Raw genomic sequence first — 22,805 nt, forward strand, 5'->3', positions numbered from 1 at the left:
CACTGATTTGGCATGGCTCCAAACTCATTTATTGGCCCATGGGCAATAGGATCCAATACTGTCTTACTTCAGACTTCTCTATCTGAAAAGCTGTGTTTTACTTTGTAAAATATTATGTCAGTAAATGGATAAAAGAGTAGAAAACGTAGATTTGTATATTTAAATGTCTTAGCTCTGAAAGTAGATTATTCATTAGGCTTTACCAAATATTTAGAAGGAAAAAAAGCAAATTTCAAGAGATCAAAAACCCTGAATACAAATATTCTGAATATTAAGATATTATAAAAAAATGTAAATATTCTAAAAATCTTGTGCTGATGATGTCTCAGCTGAAGCAATGTGCCCAATTTAGGCTACCACATTTTAAACTAAATGTAGAAAAACTGAAAAGGTTTCAGGGAATGCAGGGAAGAAAAAAAAGTTTAGAGAATGTGGCCTTGCAGGAAAAATTTGAAACAGCTTGGTTTATTTAGTTCAGGACAGAGAAGAATGAGCAGAGCCTAATAATGATATGAAGTACTTAGCAGTTAAAAAAAAAAAAAAAAAAAAAAGAAAAGAAAAGAAAAAAAAGAACAGACAGTAATTGATTGTTTTCAATGCCTGCTAGATTTAGATTAAGCCTGAGATGCTTAATTTTCTCTGGACATGAAAGTAACTACAGATGCAGGAATGAGCTTTAATATTTAGGTTGCAATTATTACTAAGTAGATAAGAGCAAGGGTTACATGACTCCTGCCATACAGCCCATTACTCAGTTCAGGCTGTTATTAGAACAGCTACAGAGCTTCATCTTGGAATCCATCTGTTGGAAGGACAGAGCAGGTCTCTGAATGCCATGACACAGCGTCCCTTTGCCCTTGTTACAGACTGTTACTTGGACATTTTCCTCAAGATTGTAAACATTCTTGATTTCTGCATTAGCTTCCTAGGGAGGTCTTTATCCCTGTCATTGGAGAGAGTTAGAAACACATTAGACATCTGTCATGAATAGCCTGAAATGTATTTTATCTTGTCTTGGAAAAGGTGAATGGAGCTGCTGATCTGTGTTGGTTGCCTTAGAACAATTTCCAAGAATTATTTAAAAAATGCTTCTGCACATTCAAAATATTCTTTCGGTTCTAAACCTCTCTTATTCAAATGGCTTTGGCTCCAATTTCCCCTGATGGCAAGACAGTTCTGCAAAAAGTGAAGGTGGACCCTTGAGTGAATTCAGCTGAATGTTTTCTCTGTGAAAGAGAACGTGTAAACATGCAACAATATTGTCCTCACACTGAAGGGCAGCACTGTGATGGGAGCTGCATCTGATTGTGAATTGTATAGATCTTAAAAAAGATAGTAATTTGTAGCTATTTTCTATTTTTTTTTTGCAGAAGGGTCATTCCTGTTGGGCACTGACTGTAGCTACCCCACAAGTTGTATCTTGGTCTGCATCAAGAGCTAGTGAAGGATAGTGGAATGCTTTAAAGTGCCTATATCAAGATTTCATTACCTCAAACACTTGGCCTTAAATGAATATTTTAAAGTACCTGTATCAAGATTTCATTACCTCAAATGCTTGGCCTTAAATCATCAGTCAGTCAGTCATGACTGGGCTTCACGAACGAAGATTTGGCCTTAAATACTGGCTTCAGAATATACATACACAAAATATAGATAAACTTACATTGTTTTATATGAAGTATTAGCAGGTATTCCAAGGAATATATATGTTTACCTTTTGAAAAAGTATGGGGGAAAAAAAATGAAAAAAACCCAGTAATTACTATTAAATCAATCCTGTTTAGACTCCAGGCTTTTTAGCTGAAGCGAGGGCTTTATTTTCAAGAAACCAAAGGCAGAAGTAACTCAAGCCAAGGAACTATCAAATGGCTCTTTTTCCTCTGGAGTCCCGTGCTGTCTGACAGGGGCCAAATGTTCTTTGTGGTATTTAGCAGTAATTGCAGCATAAGCACAACCATAAACAGCAGCTGCCAGCATCATTAGACACACGATCCCGCAGACGACCCCGGTGATGACGACGGTGGCGATGGCGTGGCGCAGGCTCACCGGCCTGGGCTTGGGTTTGGGCTCACAGCTGGCGCGGCCGCTGTCGCCGTGCTCGCCGTGGGGACCGTGCTTCGGGGAGCTCCGGTGCTCCCAGCTGTGGTGGTGAGTGCTGGCCAGGTGAGCGTGAGCCGTCCTCAGGGGGCACGCCCCGAACAGCTCGTAGGGAACCTTGAGGAGGTCCTTTCCCTTCCGAATCCCCGGCGCCGCGCAGACGATGCCGTCGCTTATTCCTCCTGGAAAAAAAAAGAAACCCCAAATTGAATTAATTATGATACTAAGATTTGATGGTTTCTAAATTATCTTCATGTGAAAATAACAGAAACCTGAAGTAAATTTATCGTCAACTTCGATTTCGTACTTTTAAAGATTTATAACTATATTTTAAAGACCTATTACCCTGCTCAAATGTTAAATTTCATGATTGCTTAGAGCCAGCTTCCACTCTCTCCCAGAGGATGTCTTTAGTATATTAGGCAATGAAGTAGGAAGCCACAGTCCTGGTCAATCACACAGTTGTTCCTCAGCATTTTTCAGTTTGGTCAATGGTGAGATTATTACAATTTAACACTCATATAAGAGAATATTTTCAAGAAGCAGTTCATCAGGAATTGAGTTACCTGTGATTTTATGGATGTAGAAGTGAAAAAAACAACAATAGTGGTAGAAAATTAAGAACTAAGTCATAGAAGAAAACAAAGAGGTATTGTTAACAGCGAATTCGGCTCATTGAAATTCATGCCATTGCTTCTTTTTATAGAGAGAAATGGAAACAATATATTTAGAAATTATTTCCCACTTGATTGAAATAATCATTGTTCTGACATCATATTCTAACCTTAACAAGGCAAAGAGAGTTCAGTAGATTGTATGGATACATGAGAAATTTTTTGAAGCAAGGCTTATGGTAAGAAAATGTACAGAGATATAATGAGTTAAGATTAATCAACCTATTACCCTGCTGAAATGTTGAATTTCATGATTGCTTAGAGCCAACTTCCACTCTCTCCCAGAGGATGTTTTTAGTATAATGGGCAGTGAAGTAGGAAGCCACAGTCCTGGTCAATCACACAGTTGTTCCTCAACATGTGGAGCATGGGTCTCAGGTCCCTAATTGGTCAATACACATGGCTTTAGAAGTGTAGTGGGTCAAGGAGTCCACAAAGCAAAAAACAATGTTTGCATATTTTTTAAAATTAACTAGTGAAATTAACTGAATTTTCTTTCTCTTCTCTGTACAAATAATGCACCTTCCAGCTAAAGCCAGGCATAGAAATTTTCATCCTGAAAAGACTTTGAGAAAGTAGAGAACACAGATGGACCCAAACTAAAATCTGGAGACTGCTCCACGAATATTGGTGATATTCCAAGGCAGATCTGAGCATAGCAGGTCTCTTGGCCTTTAATAGCCAAACCAAAACATGGCTCCAGATACCTCCAACATACTCCTTGGAATGTGGATATAGATTAGTAGTCCAAATCCTGCAATTGCGAGTCTTTAAAACTGGGCTTCCTTTAAAACTTGTTGCTAAAATGAATTTGTAAGTTCCATATCACTGAATTTAATTAATCTGTCAGTGTTCGGGAAGATGGAAGGGCATCACTGAATTTCTAAGCAACATTGGTTTTTGAAATAAGTTACAATATTTATGCTGCTTGCAGAGTAATTAAAATAATCTGATATGTTTATCTTTGATCATTACATTCTTCTGCCCAGAGAAGTCAACCCCTGCTGAATTCTTTTGTGGGGAATAGTTCCAGCATAATAAAAATAAATCCCTGCGATAATGTAATATTTTGCCAATCAAAAACATTAAGATTTTAACACTTAGAGGAGTTTAGCCTTTTCTCTTTTCTGGAAGGTTGCTTATGGCAGTGAATTTACCTCATCCAAAGATTACTCCAGTATTAATTTTGTCAATGCATAGCCAGTACAGTTTTCCAGTTGACCTGTAGAGTTCTGATCCCTGAAAATGGTATTCCATTCAGTCACAGGCCACATGGACCACTTTCATATATGCAGTGTTTCAACCTGCTCCATGTCACTTCCATATACAGACAGGTAATCAGCAGTTTGGTCACATGCAAGCCTCAAAGCCTCATTTAGAAAAAAGAAAATTGCCCTGCTGTTCTGAATTCTCAGTCTGAACATACCTCCTGGAAGAAATAAATTACTTTCTTTTAATACTTAATTCTTTTAGAATTAAATCATATTATCTTTTTTACAGCATAACTCATGAATATATTTAAAAGCAGGTGTGAGCAAAATATGACTACTTCTATTTATAAAATTCACTTTTCCCTATGTGATGCAATTACACATTTCTGTCAGGAAATTGCCAATGAATTTAGTACCTCTTCTAGTTAGCAAAAAATTAAGAAGCAACACTAGGTATTCTTACAATATTATAGAACTACTAAGTGATAATTAATAGAGGAACTAGAATCCTGAGTTTTCCAGAGTTTAATTGGCACTGATATCTGTCTTGATGTTTACCATTATGCAACAACTAAAAAGCTTTTAAACAGTAGGTTAGTTTCTAGCAAAAATATATTGGTAGAACTAAAGCAAATGTATGTGCACGAGTATATTTGTTATACATAAAGATATGGATCTAAATGCATGCACACACTGCACGTTTGCAGAACATATCTGTACACACTGAATGGTTGGGTGGGTGTACTTTCTGTCTTTCTCTGTGTGCTAATATGAACTTCTGCCCTGATTCTAGTTTGCCACCTGTATTTATGAAAACACTTATATTCTGACCCATGCATAAGGATATATTTTAGTGTGTATATTTGAGGGAGTGATTTAAGGTGTGGGATAAATTGGTAAGCCATCAGGGCACTGAAGATCAAATAGATGCTGGTTAAATGTTCTCACGTGCACTGTATGTAGTGAGAAAAATTCCTTACCTCTGTATAGAAAGCTCTCCAGCCACAGTTTCAGGCCAAAGACATTACAATTACATTGCCAGGGATTGTCTTTGAAGAGAACCACTTTCAGATTTGGAAGTGACTCCAGCAGAACTCTTTCCATTTTCTGAAGTTTGTTATGCTTCAAAGAGAGCAGTGTTATATTCCCTGTGCTGTTTCCAAAAGTCTCGGGCAAACGTATAATGCTGTTGGATGACAAGTCCAGTTCTTTTAGGTGTGGGAGGAAACTGAAAGTCTTGTTTTCTATATAATGAATCAAATTTCTGGTTAGGTTCAGAACCTGCAGATACCGTAATTTCTGGAAAGCACCAGGTGCCACACTTGAGAGAGAATTATTAGACAAGTCTAAGATTTTGAGTAGCGGCGTTCCAGTGAATGCATTTTGGTTGATTCTCCAGATACGGTTATTCTGCAACTGTAGTATCTGAATTTCAGGAGGTAAACGAGGAGGGATTTCAGTAAATCCTCTGTTCTTGCAGTCTGCAGTCTTCGAAGCTGTATGGCACAGGCATTTGTCGGGGCATCCATGAGCTGCATGTGTTAACAAGATGACACTCAAAACAAAAAGCCAGTTGCCTGTATCAAATGTGAAAGATATAAAATGAGTTTAAAATGTTTGTCTTTTGGCAATATACAGGTCATAAACGTGACCAGAAGATATACAGTTCCATAATAAACATCAATTTAGCTTAAAGAGAGCGTTTCTTTGACAATACATGAGTAAATTGAGATAGTATTGTACTTTTATAATGCAGAATGAAGTTAGTGCTCCCATAGTCTTAAAATGAAGCAATGGCTTCATCTTAAATACAAATGGTTTTCAGGAGTGTTTGCCATCATTAGAGCGCTGATGTTTGAAGGGAATGTTACAGAGTTTCTAAAATTATTGAACTGAAATGTCTCTCTGTGGTAGTAACAAATTCTTCTGTGTCAGAAGAATTACGAGTAGAACTTGTATTTTTCTTTGGTTTTACTAATCTTACTGCCTAAAAGAATTAAGTCAACGTAACATCAAAAAAATAACAAGCTTCAAAGACATTGCTATAAAAGCAAGTAACAGTACTTTTTCAGGAATCCAGATTCTGTTTGTTCTTTAAAATATCTATGTTTATGCTTTTTGCTTAAATTTCCTTATCTGAATACCAGCTGTACTTCCTATAGATACAGGTTTCTAAACAATCAACAGACATTTGTCAACAAGCTTTTAAAAAGATAAATTAATTGACAGGAGTACTTCATAGTATTTAGTATTTATAATTATCTGTTGCTCTCTGATGTTCAGCTAGTTTTAACTGAAAAAAATAATAGTTTTTACCTTTTATATCTTCCTAATGATCTTAACTTTGAAAACAAGGTGCCACTTACAGCTATGTTCATATACAAAGCATGAATTTTTTTTTTAAAACAAGAATCAGATGGCATTGAATAATTAGATTTTATTTGACTAGAGAAAGCTAGAATGATAAATCTTTTCGTATCATTGTCTTTGAGATTCCTCAAATAGTTTTTACTATTTATTATTTCAAAATGCAAAACATTTTAGTTTGTTGCCACTTGAAACCTCTGGAAATTAACGGACTTACAGCTTATTGACTTAGAGAGATAAAACCTTAATTACTATCAGGGAATATCATATTAGTGGAATAACAGTGTATTATTATAGTATGAAATATGATAAATGTATAAATGAAAGTTTTATTTTGAGACTACAGTTTAAGGCACAAACTAGTCACTAATTTTCACTTGAAATTGTATTTACATAAAAATTATACATGATCTTCTGCAATACTGAATTCTTCGTTGTGGAATTCACTTGAAAGAATTCAGCATTCCTGCAAGCAAGGTAAGCAATGCTTTCAGTTCATTACACTGTTCTGCAACAGTTGGCTTTGGAAACAGACACAGCGTCCAATATAGAGTTAAAATAAGCACTTACTTAGCAATGAAATGCTTAGAGAAGAGAAAAATTACATTATTAATCTGAATGCTTCAGTATCTCACCTTTCATTCCGCTTTGCTTGCTCTTCTCCTGGCAGAGGATTTGGTCCAGATTTCTGATGTAGAACAGTAACAAACGCTGTCCTGATTACCACTTCAAATCTGTCACGTGCTCATCCAGTTTCCTTTCTGTGGATTTTTTTAGGTGATATCTCTGGCTTGTGTAGAAATGCAATTACTTTTAGTCAGTTACTCCATCAGCCCTTTTTTTTTCTTTATCACGGTCTTCCACCCCATCCCCCCTGCCCCGGCTTTTATGATTCTTAGAGACTTACTATGCCTTAATCAGTCAACAAACCATGCAAAGAGTGTCTGCCCAACTCTAACTGGACAGCTGTAACATACAAATAATGACCTGATAGCCTTGCCTTTTCAATTTATTTAATCTGCATCAAATGCAAAGCAAAAAATAAATCTACCTTCTAATATCCAGTATTCTTTCTGAATTCTGGTGGATTATTAGCTATGCTGTGTCAATTTTTGCAAGATCAGATGACTCTGAATATGGATTCTGATTATCCTGGGCTCTGACTAGAGGCACTGGAGTGTATAATATCACTACAAATAGACCTGTGGATTGATGACATAGTTTTGACAGTGCCCTTGTTTGCTCTTTTAAGCTTATTCATCTGACATCCATTAGTTGTGCTGACAGGATTTTATTGCATGGGAATACAGAACTGGTGGCTCCTTCTGTAAAAATGGCACACACACTGCTATAGTCACCAAGAATATTGAATAAATTAATTTATTTTCCAAGATATTGGAAAGAAGTAGCAGATGATACTTAAAATTGTGCTTTATGTGTTCATGTGGTGCCTTGACTTGTCTCTTTGTTATTTCTTCAGTATAACTCATTCATACTGTGCCATCTACAGCAATAAAAGGATAAATGACTTGTGACTATGAAGGAACTCAAAGGTGTTGAAAGGAATGAGAGATCTGGTATATAATTAAGTCTTTCCAGGCCATATGGTCACTCCATCTGTTAGCTGACCTATGGAGAGGGAAGTTTTTCAATCAAAAGCTTTCAGACCTATTCTTAAATGTAACATAGCTTTCTTAGATACAAATTCTGCTTAAGGTCCTTTTGAAAAGATCACACAAAGCTTACTTTCTAGGGCAAAACTTATATGCTGTAAGCAATGCTATGGAAGGAATTATAGAAAAGTCAGATCAGAAGGTCCAAACTGCTGCTTAATGCATCTGGTCTTTATCAGAGGTTATCCAGGGTCCTGTCAAGCTGTGACTTGGATATTTACTTGGCCAGTTCTATGCAACCTACTCCAATGTGTACTTGTCCTCAGCATTAATAATTTTATCTTACATTCAGTTAGAGATTTCCTTGGAGCAGCTTGTGTCCCTCACCTCTTGTCCTGTCACTACACATCGTTGTGAAGAAAGTAACCCCCTCTTCTCCACAGCTCCCTTTTGGTTACCAGAGGTTTGTGTTTAGCTCTCTGGCACCCTCATTCATAAGGGAGAGCTGTGACTGTTATTATTTTGTCCTTTGCTGAATTGTTTCTGGCACCAGTCAAGAGACCAAGAGCAGTGAAGGAGAACATGGCATTCTATAAAGTAAACATGATTGTTCATCTTGAGGATCCCAGGATTACTGCTGTGAGTGGCAGACCATACTATCCTTGACACTCTTGATGAATGACACATCATCCTGATACAGGATAAAGGTTGAGATTCAGTGCAGAGGAATACTGTAGATGTAGATACCTGGTATCACAGTCATACTGATTAACCACAATTACAAAAAGAGAGGGAGAGATGCTTAAAGATCAGCTGTACCATACCTTAAATAATGCCAGGTTAATGCAAAAAGCTTTTCTAGCAAACATATTAACAGACTTGTCTTAAATAGTACCAGTGAATCATTTTAGCAAAGACAGAACTAAATGTAAAAAGGACTATTATAAAATATCAATGTCCTTAGAAGTTGTAGCCTTGCTAGCTATGAATACTCTTTCAAATAAAAAAAGTAAGGTCAGGTACTTGTTGCTTGAGATGACATCCCTCTCTCTTGGAATAACTCATCCCTTGTATCAGTGTCATCTCTTTTCATGACTTTTGATTATGTTGCAGGAAGTACTAGCTATTATGTTCTTTTTCTCTGATCTGATAAGACTAATTTATACTTTTAAATTCCCTTTGGTATATGAAATTTTATTTGACTCATGAATTCAAAGGGTTTATTTTTTAAGTTATTTTCAATCTTAACTAATGTTTCCTGACCAGGTGGGTTTACGAACTCCCACAGTAGTTTATTTCATCTAACAGTGAGCTTGAAGAACGTCTCTTAACTGCCTCTCCTATTTTAGGTAAATCTTTGGAAATAAAATTGTATTATTTTTAGCACGTGCCATATTAAAGAGTTCTTCATAGGACAAGGTCACTGAAAGTTAAGCGCTGTGGGAGGTTCAGTGCCAGCAATAATGCAGAGGTTGTTTTGTTTATTCAAAATCGTGGTATAAGAAGTTATTACTTTTTTAAAAATCTTCATGCTGGGTTCAGATTTGGAAACATATGATTAAATCTGTCAATTTGCTTTTCATGTAGATGTGGCTATTTTTTTCCTTGTATTGAGAACTCTGAATGCACATGTTTTGTAAACAGAAGTTTCCCCAACCTATAATCCACGTCCTATTCCCATTTATTAGCAATAATACTTTGGTTGTGACGGAGGAGTCTGATGTGGTGAAAATTATAGTTGTGTCACAGGTAGAGATTTGCCAGAAACAGAATAACCATGAAATGTACTCTACTTCTGGCCTTTTGAACCACCAGCAGGATTCTTTTCAGTTGTCTGATGTGGTGCAGCAACTGTGTTATTGTAACTTCTTAAATTAGCGTGTGCCTTGTTGTAGCAAGGTATGTTTCCCATTGCAGAGCAAGACAGCAATGAACTAATATCCGATCCCTGTTGGCTGGTGGGGGCAGTTCTGTCTTTGCTTTGCCAGCAAACTCTTTGTTGCAGCAATTACTGCCATCTGCTTCAAGGGAGTCCTATGTGTAAGAATCATCTCTTTTACAGAAGAGCATTATGTTAATTAAACTCTAGCAGAAAGGAAACAATTTAAATATTTCAAATATTTAAAAGCTACAGGATTGGAATTCCACTGCATTGTATATCGAGTCCAGGCAGACATGATTACATTAAAAAATGTTCCCAAGACCACAGCAGACAATTCCTATACATACTCTTTATTAGATTTATTTTCCTTATAGTGGAAAATAGTATAGCCTAGTATAGCTTTGGAGTGGGAAGGAATTAAAACTGAGATACTTTCAGGGAGACAGCATGTGCTTTCTCCTTACTAACATGTCTCCAGACTGGTAAAACATCCAAGCTCTTGCTGAAGACCTTAAATAAAACTTTGGGCAACGCAACTCATCTTCATTTTGGTTCAGGACAAAAAAAATTTTGTATTTGTTAGTGAAACAACCCACACCTCTGTTGTTAAAAGTCTTCCCCTTTAACTAGTACTTAAAAAAAAATACAGTAGTGTATCATGGAGAAAGAGCTTATCCTTTCCCAGATGAGTCAGAATGCTGTGCAAACAAAGATGACAGGACAGAAGAAACCCATGAGTCCCTCATGCTTTTACTTCTACAAGGGCCGTCCTTGTACTCTAAGAGCTCAGGACCCTTTCAACCTTTTCCTGGCAGGGTACTAGGTTTTCAAAAGTTGACAAAACATAGAGGAAAGCCCTGGATCCTGGTTCAGCCTGCCTTTCACAGGAGAAGTATAAGCCAATGGATCAAACTAAATTTCGCTCAAGGAAGATTTATATCTTAAAAAGCTGGCCACATTTTCCAGAAGAGGTGGGTGTGTGGATTTCTTCAGACATCTTATTGCTTAGATAGGATAAGAAGGGAGTAATAGAAGCTAAAATTTATTGACATCAAATTTGGCTATCAGGATATATAGTTATCAGGTATAAGGAGACACAATGATGTATAAAAAGTTTTGTGTCTGCATTTTCCCTTCAGGTGGGAAGTAATATTGTGTAGCTCTAGAAATGAGAAAACAGGCAGACAATTGTGATTTTGTAGTAGAGGGGAAGAGCCCAGTTTTCTTCTTTCCAGTGGCTTGTTTTGCCTTACCTAGATACATCTGGTACTTGTTTATACAGTGTGTAATTAATCTATGAAATGCATTGTTGGAAGTTATCCTTGGGCCAGAAGATTAGTAGGATTCATATATAATCTGGAGCTGTAGTTACCTCATGGGGGAAAAAAAATAATTTAGAAGGGATATAAACTTTCACTCTTAAGGGTTTTAATCAACCACTAATGACACAAGTTATGGAGAGAAACCTTTCCCTGTGGGCAGGGTTTTTTCCATAATTATTATTTATAGGAATTTTTACACCTTCCTCTGACACCTCTAGAAGAGGCCAATGTGTGAGATGTAATAGTGGACTAGATGAACTGGAACATGCTGCATTCCAGGTGGCAGCTTGCAGTGGGGGAAAGGGGTAGCTGGGCAGCCTGACAGCCTGGCACTTGCCCAAGCTGCAGGCTGGGGAGGTGTGTGCTGCTGTGCCCCTGGTACCATCAGTGCTGCTGCTCTGAGCACCTTCTCCATTTCGGTCGGAACTTTGTTCTTCCCTAGACCACTGTTCTGATTTGGACTGGAAAATCCTTTTAACATTCATATCCAGGTCTTTGCTAACCAGGTCTGTGTTCATAACCTGTAAACCAACTGTTTAGGTCCTTTTTTGCAGTTTTCTTCTTTTTTTTTTTTTTCTCACTGTAGTGATGCAAGACTTTCAATCCAGTAGGTAGCAATTTGTTGTGATATTACAATTCTAATATACTGCAGTTAGAAGTTGCTTGTACTCCTTTTCCTATTACTAAATGAGCAGAACCATATGAGGGTGAGAAGGGCTTGGAAAATGCTGAAAGACCAGCCTTGCAATGTGCTTTAATAGGTAGAAAAATTACCAGAGTGGATGCAAGACCTTCAGAATGAGGAGGAGCACAGGGAATAGAGAGGCTGGGCCTCTCTACCTTAATTGATTAGATGAAGTTACAAGTTAGATGAAGTTGCTGCAAGGGGCAGATTATGTGTCAGCAGAGTATTTGTTCCATCACAAATAGCAGCAGGAGGTGCAGATTCCATTTTCAATCATTTTCTGACTAATGTCTACTACCTGTTATGCATGCTGAGCATCCATAGATAGAATGTTTCGCCAGTATGATTATAGTTAATTAATGAATTCATTTTGCCATTATTGTAAATAGGAAAAAATATTGCTTGACATCAAACTAACATAAGTGAAAGAAGTAAAATAGGAGCAAGAAAACCACATGTAAAATAAGGATAGGTGTACACTTTGTTTTATCTTGGCATTTTAGATGCTTTTTGTCCACTCTTAAACATGTTAAAACTGAGATAATTCACTCTTTTTCTAGATAGTTTATTTATTTTTCACCAAAGACAAGTTTCCTTTTTAAGCTTTTACTTAGTGTTTTTATTTCCTTATTTTTATATTTAATCAGAATTTCTATTCATGGTCATAGCTCACCCTGGACTCAAACTTAAGACCAATATATAAATCTCCTGTGCATTCTGAATGGTTGATTTACTAGACCAGTTCTTGTAAGAATTGGAAAAATTTTTTTGAACAACTTCTGTAAAAGGGTATTTAAGTGTTCATTGTGTATGAAGAAAGATTGTAAAGTGCAATAAATGTTTCTTAAACTGCTGCTCACCAATTGTGCTACAAAATTGAACTTGTACTTCATTGATTCCTTTTGTGCTTTTAAAGCAAATTGTAGTGGTTAAGTAAAACTTACTCACTGTAAAATATTGGGAACTTCTATATTTATGGACTCAAAAGGACTCTTTCTCTTTTGCCTTAGTAGTCACTTGAACACAAGAACTTGCAGAAGCAGGACTGGTATGTTTGCTGCAGTAAAAAAATCAAATAATTAAACCTCTTGCAACACTTTAGAAATAGCCATGGGAGGTTTTTTTTTTTTTTTCATTTTCATCAGTGTACTAAACAACCCGACATTAAAATTATGCAGCTGATAAATGTTAAATCCATAATTTTTGTGGATTTGAACATCAGTAGAAAGTATTCCATTGGATCACGACCACTGTGTTCAGTAGCTTTGGAATTTGAACTTTGACGGAATACTTCCCTTTGATGATCTTTTGCTAAGAGAAAAGGTTGAAGGCTGTAACTCCTAAAAGAATCTCAATTGTCCTGCAGCAGGTAAAGTATGATGGACCATCTGCCCACTACATTATAGTGTGCCTGTTAGCAGTGTGTAACCCTCCTCAGTACTGGTATGTGGCAGCTGTAACTAGCAGACCTCTGAGCATGATGGATGAACAGGGCCTGGAATGGCAGTGTTTGTGCCTTGTGGGACCATTTCACAAGCGGAGAAAGGACATTGTAAACTTTTACCGTATATCTCCAGTGAACAGGAACAAACCAGATACCTGTACTTGCTGCTGCTGTTCTTCATTTCAATAGCAGATAGATGTCACAGGGCAGCAAAGAATTTGCTGCTTTTCTAGTCTCTTTGTTCTCTCTGGATTTCTCTGTCACCCCTACTGCTTTAAGTGCTGCAGCAGCAGGCACCAAAAATCTGAATATGACAACGTACCAGAGATCATATGGCATGCTGTTATCCTTCTCTCCCCCCCTGCCCCCCAATTTTTAACATGTCAGCAGGTTTTAAACACCAAGGATGTTTTTAAAGCACCTTTTTCTCCTGAGAATGTTTTAAATGAAGTAACAGGGTAAGTCAGGTATATAGATAGATTTCTCATCCTTCAAGTTTAGCTAGTTCTGTTGTTTACAGACATGATGAATCCTTGGGAAACTCAGCTAGTATAAAGGATAATGATGTTTCTGTTTAGAATTTGTGAAACAGGCCACTGAGAGGACTTTTTTGTTTTAAAAAAAGAAAATACTCTTTCAGAGGGCATTTTATTAATGAGAATTACAATACTGGAAAATCTGGTCTAGATTAGCAAAGAACAGTAACAGTGTATCCAAATGGAACTGGTTGGATAATTAAATTCATTTAATAGGTACTGAAATTTAAACCTCTTGATCCCTCTGACGTAAGCATAACTCTTAAAAGTCGTGGAACTTGATTCTAAAAGTGTAATGTGGGAGAGAAATATTGAGACCATGATTAAGGATTTCAGATACCCTGGGAGGAAATGTGTACAGGATTAAAACAATAGGCATTTAAATAAGGAAAAAAAAAGAAAAAAGAACAAACCCTCAAACTGTAGCTATGAAATATCAGAAGTAGCTTTAATAAAACCCTGTTTATGTATGTGTGCAGCTTATACCAGCGGTAATGACATGACTGGGATAACCTAATGGGAAAGAAAGGACACTACAGATTTAAATCATTAAGAAACATCATGTTTTCACTATTCTTACACTCTTTTTACCTCTTCTGTATTATCTTGTCTGTTTTGACTGTATGGTCTTCTGTATTTCTGTTTTGATTTCCTGTTTTCATGTTCAGAGTCCCTAAAGGTCCTCGTTCTATGATTTCTCATTAATAGGATATTTTTTCAATATTCTTTAGAGTTGATGAAGTATGTGAGTGTATAATATTTTCCTTTTCTTGGTTCGTAAAAAGGAGAACTTTACTGCATTTTAATACGTCTGTTAGGAGGATTGTAGCAAATGGCTGACAGGCTGTCTGCTAAGCAAAAAGGAAAATGTTTTAGTAAGATTGGCATAAATTATGAAGTCCTGACAGTCATAATACTGAGCTATGCCTAGTTTTTGTTTGTACTAACTAGTTATCTCTAAGCTTTTAACTGTGGTTTCTGTTTCACTGTCCCTTAAGATGCTGAACTGTACAGGTAATACATGTTATCATTTAATACAGTCCCTTTTTATTCAAAGGCATTTCTATTTTAATACTCTTCAATTTATGGTGGATCTCAAAAGTTCCCAACCTGTTTGAACTTCCTCTGTCCACAAAGCTATAGCTTTCTTGGGTGGAAAGGGTGTATTTTCATTTTTACTTGCTTTCATTTCCTTCTACAGTATGTTATTTTGGAACATAATGGCAGGCCTGAGCTTGGTTACTCATGTTTTGGCTGAGACTTTTTATCCTTTTCCTTTTTCAGAATGGCAGTGTCCGTTTTCTCTCCATCTCTGCATTTCAGCAGAGTTAGAATAGATGAACCCAAAGAACAGAACTACTGACTTCTCTGTTTCTTAAAGTGCTCGTTGGGAGGAGTAGGCTGACTGCATTTAGAAGCTGAAGTTATGCATCGTGTGCTCAGTTTAGTGAAATAATAATTTCCACACCTTGGTTTTTTTTGGTGTCAATAAGATTTTAAATGGGTTTTCATTAATTACTGCTACGAGTTTCTTTTCTATCAACCCATTAGAAAGAAGAAAGAACAGAACACTGTAATTTGTAGTTTGTGATGATTTGGAGATGTTATGTTCAAACACAGGCACCTAAGTGAACATTTGTATTTCATGCAATTATAGTACAGGTTTTCCTTGAAAACTAAACATTATCTACTCTACCAGGTGCCATCAGCTGGTCATACATTATTTTCTAACCTTTTACAAAGGAGTAGATCCAGTGTTTCTGGAAGAGCAACCTTAACTTCTGGATAAATGACTTCCCGTTCTATCTTACAGTTTTAAAGGTCAAACCTTGCTATATTTTTCTCCCCCAAGCTGGGATGACTGTTTTCAGATTGCACCCTAATCTATAACACCGATTGCAAGAATATTTAGCTATAATTGCTTTCGTTCCTAGAATTCAAATCACTTTTCACAGAATGTGAAGTATCCTTCCTCCCTTTTCTCAGCTGGGGAAATGGAGCACAGAACACTAAACGTGCTTTGCTCGTGGTTGCACAACAGGGAAACAGCAGAGCCTGGAACAGCCCTAAACCTTCAGTGCTTCAGCCACTGCACCACCCTGTCTTCATAGGCAGATGTTCTCTGGTGGAAGCTTCACAGAAATCCACATTCCATGGGATAATTTGCTTACATATGAATATTGTAAGACAAGAGCAATGTTGTCATTTTATAAAAAATTGTATGTATAAGACCGGTTAACACATTTTAAGCAGTGGCGATGCTGAGATTTCCTCTGTTTTTTAGAGATTAAGATGGGCTGAACAAGGGAGGGTTTCCCATGGTAAAAGTACTGCTGTAAATTTTTCTTCTGGTAATGTAATTAGGAAGTATTGGCTCCAGTTAATGTAACTTAAACAAAACATGTTGTCCTCGGCAAACTTGTTAAACAAGCATAGCATTGTCTAAAAAGAAAACAGGGACAATATAGTGTTTCCATGGAAACTCAGTTAAAATGCTGATTTGTGGATATGAGCATAATCAGTACTACAGTCTAATCTGATTGAATTAAGTGAAAAAGAGTCTTAGTTATGAAGTCAACACAGTAGAAAAGTATCTCCACACATGCAAGAGTCATAGTCTTCCATCCTTATAGATTCTTTCTAACTGCATGTAAAAGCATGGAAATTTGTGTGGGACCTTTCTCTTTTTCGTTTTATGGTCAAGTGCACCATTTTTAATACAAAAATCAAGATCAGAATTTAAAATAAATCTGTTTAAATACACTTTATTGGAGTTGGTTATAGTTTGCTGCATCTCCAATGTGTGTTTTTTATTTCCTTTTATTATTTTAATGAAAAGGAGAAGGATAGGGCATATCAGCTCTGTACTGTGAGAGAAGGGAGAAGATAATCTTTGCTTACCTTATAGACATGCTGAGAAGATTTATTAATTCTGAAAAGGAGTGTTTGTAGAATAGAAGATAAATAAAGGATTTGATTGAATTGACCTATTAGAAAATTAAATATGCTTTATAAATGTGTTACAGCAGCACTTCCAAAAGAACCTTTGTCATTTAGAAATGTCTACATTTTGGAAAGTGGTATTTCAATGTTATTTTGATGCCCAGGAATATGATAGAGACTTCAGAAATCCAGTCTGAAGTGTTTCTGGAAAGCCCATCAGTATCAGCTGGTCTTTGGTACATGCCTTAACAGCTATAAAAACCTGGCCTTTGGAAGGTTAACTTTACTTGTAAATCAATAATAGGTTTTCCTTTACACAATAACATAATTTCTGAAAATTCCTGCCAAAAGTCCTTTCTTTGAGCGGAGATTTAAGGCCTTTTTGTGTTCTCCAGAGCTCCATTCTGGAAGGTGCTAAGTGTTCTTATCGCATGCTGGACATCCCTTAACTCTCACAGACTTCAGTGAGCACTAGCAGTGCTCAACACCTTCCAGGCAGAAGTCCCAGCTGAATTTGCACCTATTAGGAAACTTATTAAAAATGGAAGCTATTTTGTATGATAAAATCCTTAGTTTAATGTAATACCAGACAATTACCTTTCAGAAACCTTCCTGATTTATTTCAAGGCTGTTAGATTAAAGGGGATTACATCTGGTATCTGTGATACTGATTTCTCTCAAAAATTACTAATTTACAGTTTCTTTAAGGAATGCTTTAAGGCTGTATTGACAGCTAAATCCTACTATTCAGCTGTATATAAATTGTAATATATTACTTGTAGAAGCATCTGGATAATAGTTTATGTGAAGAAAGTAGGGTCCATTTGTACTTCCATTGTGAAAGTCATGTCAGCACTTACACTATTTCTGGAAGTTAATAACTCACCCAGAGAAGTTCATTTATGGTCATAACTTGGCACACAGATCTCTGGCAATGGTGTCATTTTATTACAAAAAGTAAAAGTCTGTCAGTGCCTTTTCATTTATCAATCTTGACATTTTTTAAGAACTTTATTTCTTTGTTATTTTCTTGGAGTATCAATTGAAAATATTTATTAATTATATAAATTTGGCCATAAGTTTGTCAATAGATCGGAGTTTGTATTTTGTGGCTTTAAGAAGATTGTTTCATCTGTGCATAATGAAGCAAATAAGCTTATTTTTAGCACTTGTTTTTAGTCACCAGATCAGACCTAAGCAACCATTTCTGCTGGTGAGTGTGTGGGCTTATGTAGCAATTTTGAAGATTATTTCTGAAATATGGTAAGTAGACAAGTAAAATAGAAAGGTGTCATTCTGTCCCTGAATGTTTGACCTCTTGGATGCACATTAACTGTTTTCCAGTTCACATACTTGAACTTCTACACGTTAGATAAAGCAAAAGACACATTATTTTCCTTAATACAGTTTATTCCTGAGAGGTATAGTTAACATATCTTGATGGTTTCAAAATGGTGCCAATAAATGGTTCACATGAAATAAAGTTAAGTAAATGTGAAATGTTCAGATTATGGGTAATGTTCATCCATAGTTTTAGAGACTGACTTTCAAACTGAGATGTTTGTCTGTAATATACTGAATACATCTTGAATGATGGTATTTCTTTTTATTTAACACATACAAAGTAGGAGAATATGAAAAAGAAGAAAGCTTATATTTCAGTACATTTGAGAATCTTTCAGTGCTATTAATGTAAGATTCCTTTCCATTGCAGACATGGTTTAAACCTCTAGTTCAGCATTTTCCAGGAATGCTAGTTTGTAGCTCAAATACTAGCTCCTACTTTTGTTGAGCAGTAGGCAGCTGTGTTCTTTTCTACACAGATATTCAATAAAAATGCATTTTTGATGCAAAAATTTTTTTAAAAAGGCTTCTTTTGCAATTATACTGTTCATGGAAAAGTTTAACGTGTCTCTTTTGCTAATACTGGTTTTTAAAATTGTTCAGTAAAAGATACAAACACGAATCAGGATTCTTTTGGGCATATACATTTTTTTTGCACTTTTCTAAGACTATACATTACCACCATGTGGTTAAACAGCAAAAAGATGGTTAAATAAAGTAGCGACCTTAGAAAAATAAAAACATGAGAAATATTCTGGAACATTACAGTAAATATTTGACTTATAAAACATCTAATAGATATTGTGTTGAAAGGCTGGAGACTTGTATTCATGATGAGGTATTTTTGATGTATTATTTGACTTCAAATAACATTACTCATATTTTTAGTAATTCAGAGTAATTTTCTAATCACAGTATAGCAAACAGTTTGTAAAGAATGTCACTGTTTTTATTATAACTCAGTAAATGAGAGATCTAATACTTATTTCCAAATGATGTGATAAACTAGAATATTGGTGTTTTCTCATTCACTGTCATAAATCCAGTTTGACTAATGAGATTTCATATATTCACAGACCTTGTATATGTACAAGTACCCCCAATGATAACAGGACAGGGTAAGCAGTTGGGAGTCAGTGTGTTCTGCAGGAAGAGTTGAATTCTCTAAGTCCCCTCTCTCTGCTAAGATTGGGAGCAGCACAGTCTGCATGTCTTGGCCCCTTGGTGTGTAGTGGGAGGGCACTGATCTGATAGGGAACAAATGGACAGAGAACTCCCTCCCAAGTTCATTTTGCAGTGGATGACATAATATTTATCTTTAATGTCTCATCCAAAATATTCTGCATCTGGCAGTAGGACAACTTGTACCCATTCTGCTATGATAGGATTTCAGTTTGAGAGGGGTAAACCTCTTTGGAAATAGCAATAGAAGCTTTGCCCATTTCTGAAATCACCCTTTCTCACAATGCTGAGATGTGTAGAAACAGAGGTTTTTTTGTCAACATGCTTAGGTAGTCGCCAGAATGAGGTCTGAAAAGAAAATATGACCAAGGTTTGAATGTGTTGAATTATAGTTACAAGTGGAAGCAGAAAGCCCAACATCTCCTAAGAGAATCTGGTCACAGTCTCTAAGAGTTCAGATAAGTATCCTAATTTCTGGATGTTTGTCTGAACTTTGAGCCTCTTAGGGTTCCTTAATTGCAAACTCGAAACCACAGCCTTTTGGCTGAGATTGAAAGGTAAACTGGCTCTGCTACTCTATACTCCGACCTCAGTTGTGAGAAGTAAAGCTTTATTTGAGCACTTGACAAGTCATGGATCGTCCCTTAAGATTTATAAATGTGCTTACAAATATATACTGTTCCTACTTTTCGTTTCAGTCATGGGCTGTACTTGAATAGCAAGGAAACACTATAAAACTAAAAAATGGTTAGGGATTTATAAAAATACCCTCATTGCTTCATTATTTTAGCATTACTGTGGTCTTCACATGCTTGCTTTCAGCCTTTACATGCTTCCTATACCATCAGAATTCAGATATATTTGTCTGAGTATTTGCCATGCAAAGAGATTCTGGAAGAAAGTTGAAAGCTCAAAGGAATTCATAAAAGCTCTACCACCAGCAAGGTTTCCTTTGTAATGGTTCTTGCTACCCTCTGCAAGCTGCTGAAGCTTCCCAAGGCTAAGAAAAATACTGCCTATCTTTCATCCTTTTTTTTTTTTTTTTTTTTGTGTGTGTGTGTGTAATGGAATGAGCCAGGTGTCAGTAGGTGTCAGGTATTTTCTAAAAGTCACAGGGAGGATACTCCAGACACCAGACAGGGCTTAACTGTGCCTGCCTCACCCTCTTCAGTTTTGGCAATCTAAGACCCTACTTTATATTATCAATGTACTCCTTGTATTTCTCAGGAACAAAGTACATATCTTTCCAGCAAAGTGCACTCAGTGTAATTTTGCATGTGTAGTGGTTACCTTCCTCCAGGCTTAGGGGAGTTTTTCAGTTTCGGGTTCCTTTGTGTGTTGTTTCTTTGTTTGTTTTTGTTTGGGTTTTTGTTTGTTCTGGGTTTTGTCGGGTTTGTTTTTCTTTTTAAGTTAGAGATGGGTTCTCAACTACCTCCCCTGATCTGTGCTGCTGGTACACAAAGTTTATCACGGGGTAAATGAGTAGATTTCTGTGGGAGCCCTTTGTAACAGTGTTGGCAGCACATCAGCTACTATCTTAGGAAGTCTGAAACACAGTATAATTGTCTAAATGATAATTTACAGGTAAGCTGTTTCCCTCCAAGTTCCTCAGTGAAGATTCCTGAAAAAGCAAGGGACTTTGAGTCAAGACTTTTTTTTTTTTTTAAATGTTTTCACTCAATTTATATCCTTTCTGTGTTTCCTCCTGCTCCTGCTGCTACTTCATTAGTCCTCCAGAAGGAAGATATGTGTCAGGGAGTCACAGGGAGTCTGGTTTATGATGATGTTCACAGACTGCCCTCCACAGTTCAGTTTGTCAGGGCTTGGCTGCAAACCAAGCCCTTCAGTTTTCCCTGGTGGTTTGAGTTTGGATGAACTTCGGCCTCCCAGCAATCATCATCCTGCTCCCCTTTCAGCTTGGCCTCGCATCAAGTTCCCAATATCTCCTCCCTTTCTTCTTGAGCTTGGCCTCCAGGAAATTCCAGTTGCCCTTGCCTTCTCTGTATCTTGGGACTTTCCATCCAGGCAACTGCTTCCACCACTAATTCTAAAAACCTTCTGGAAGAAAAGAGCAGGTTTGAAGTCCATGAGAAAAGAGGCAGAACTTCAACTTTTCATTGCCCATTTAAGAAGATTTCACTCATTTACATACTGCCTCACAATACCTCTGATGAAGGAAGGATTCTTTGTGTTGCTAAATCTTATGACATGTTATGATATGTGCAAACTGTCCCCATAACTAACTGATAATTATATAGAACTCAAAAATGTCTGTGTATGTGCAGTCAGTCCACTTATTTGATGGCAAGAACATAAATGTAAGATACAAGTAATAATACAAAATTTTTTCCTGCTTATTGTATAGAATCAAAACTACTTGATAATTTGATCTTTGAGCTTTTTTTTTATTTTATGTTGTAGCTAGGTTAATAAAAGACTCTTTTTTTTTTACAATCTGTAAATGTTAATGAGACACTGTAATTCAAACTAGGGTGGAAAAGGTAGGTGCACATTTATGTGGATTTCAAAGGATTTAGTACTAAAAAAAAATTTAAAATATTAAAATAATTTAAGGGTACTTAAATACGCACTATAGACACATTGTGAGGTTAGGCAAGAGGGTTCCATGTCAGAGAAGCTACAAGTTGTAAGAACATTAGAAATTGTCACTGAGTTAAATAATAAAATATATTAAAAGCCATCCCAACAAACCAACACATTGCAGAGGACAGTTTCTGAAAAGTAGTATCTTATCCAAATGCATAATGGCTACCTTATTTTGCTGGGGTAGGAATTATGCTTTATCATAAGAAATACTTTCCAGGTAAGAAAACTAATATTTTTTTCTTGTTATAATAAAATTCTGAGGATCTTCTGTTTGAAGAGAGGAACTGAAAAAATGAGTCAGGGTGAGAAGAGGAAGGTATGGGTAGAAGGGGAAAGATCACTGAGAAGGAGACTGAATGAAGTGTGAAGTTTGGAAAGGGAAAACTGCATTTTACTGTGCAAGTGAACTGAACCTGGGATTAGAAGCAGTCTGGGAAGTGCACAATTGACAAGTGCTTGTTAGTATTTTTATATATCCTGCATGTAATTTAAGAGTGACTGTCACTGAGAATACAGCTATGCTGCATGATACTGGAGCATAAATATATTACTTATTATGTAACTATATTCTTGCAGGAGAGTTCCTCTTGGAATACCTCTAATTCGTTAGCCAAGACTTCTTGGGATTGAAGAGAAAAATTATCCACATTTTCTTTTTAATTATGCTACATAACACCTATGTTTTATAGGGATTTTTTTATCATCTCTGGTGGTGGGAGTCTTCCATGAATCTGTACTAGATGTTCTTCTTGACAGCTCTGGTGTTTATTTCTCAGTATTATGCATTGGGGTGCAATATTCAGTGTCTCATTCTTTTCCTGAGCTGAATACCAAAGACAGAGATTTTGAGCTGAAACAGATTTAAACAGAAGAAGTGCAATCAACTTTTTTAAAATAT

General features: G+C 36.4%; 2 protein-coding genes across 9 annotated transcripts in view; one reads left to right on the forward strand and one right to left on the reverse strand.

Moving 5' to 3' along the window:
• The window catches only part of CACNA2D3 (calcium voltage-gated channel auxiliary subunit alpha2delta 3), a 484,187-nt gene that overhangs the window by 414,901 nt on the left and 46,481 nt on the right, over positions 1-22,805 (forward strand). The gene's annotated exons all lie outside the window — the stretch shown is intronic.
• On the reverse strand, positions 1,846-6,991 carry LRTM1 (leucine rich repeats and transmembrane domains 1). Its single transcript, XM_027640116.1, has 3 exons — positions 6,985-6,991; positions 4,963-5,559; positions 1,846-2,279 (listed from the first exon to the last, which is right to left on the reverse strand). The coding sequence occupies exons 1-3, from the start codon at positions 6,989-6,991 to the stop codon at positions 1,846-1,848; spliced, it is 1,038 nt and encodes a 345-aa protein (XP_027495917.1).

The sequence above is a fragment of the Corapipo altera genome, unplaced genomic scaffold (assembly GCF_003945725.1).
Source record: "Corapipo altera isolate COAL_440 unplaced genomic scaffold, ASM394572v1 55, whole genome shotgun sequence".
In the NCBI taxonomy this organism is placed as follows: domain Eukaryota; kingdom Metazoa; phylum Chordata; class Aves; order Passeriformes; family Pipridae; genus Corapipo; species Corapipo altera.

Excerpts from the sequence above, each read along its gene's own strand:
- LRTM1 (XM_027640116.1), bottom strand. Across the intron at positions 2,280-4,962 it reads GGAGAGCTTTCTATACAGAG|GAGGAATAAGCGACGGCATC; the intron begins GTAAGGAATTTT and ends TTTTTTTTCCAG.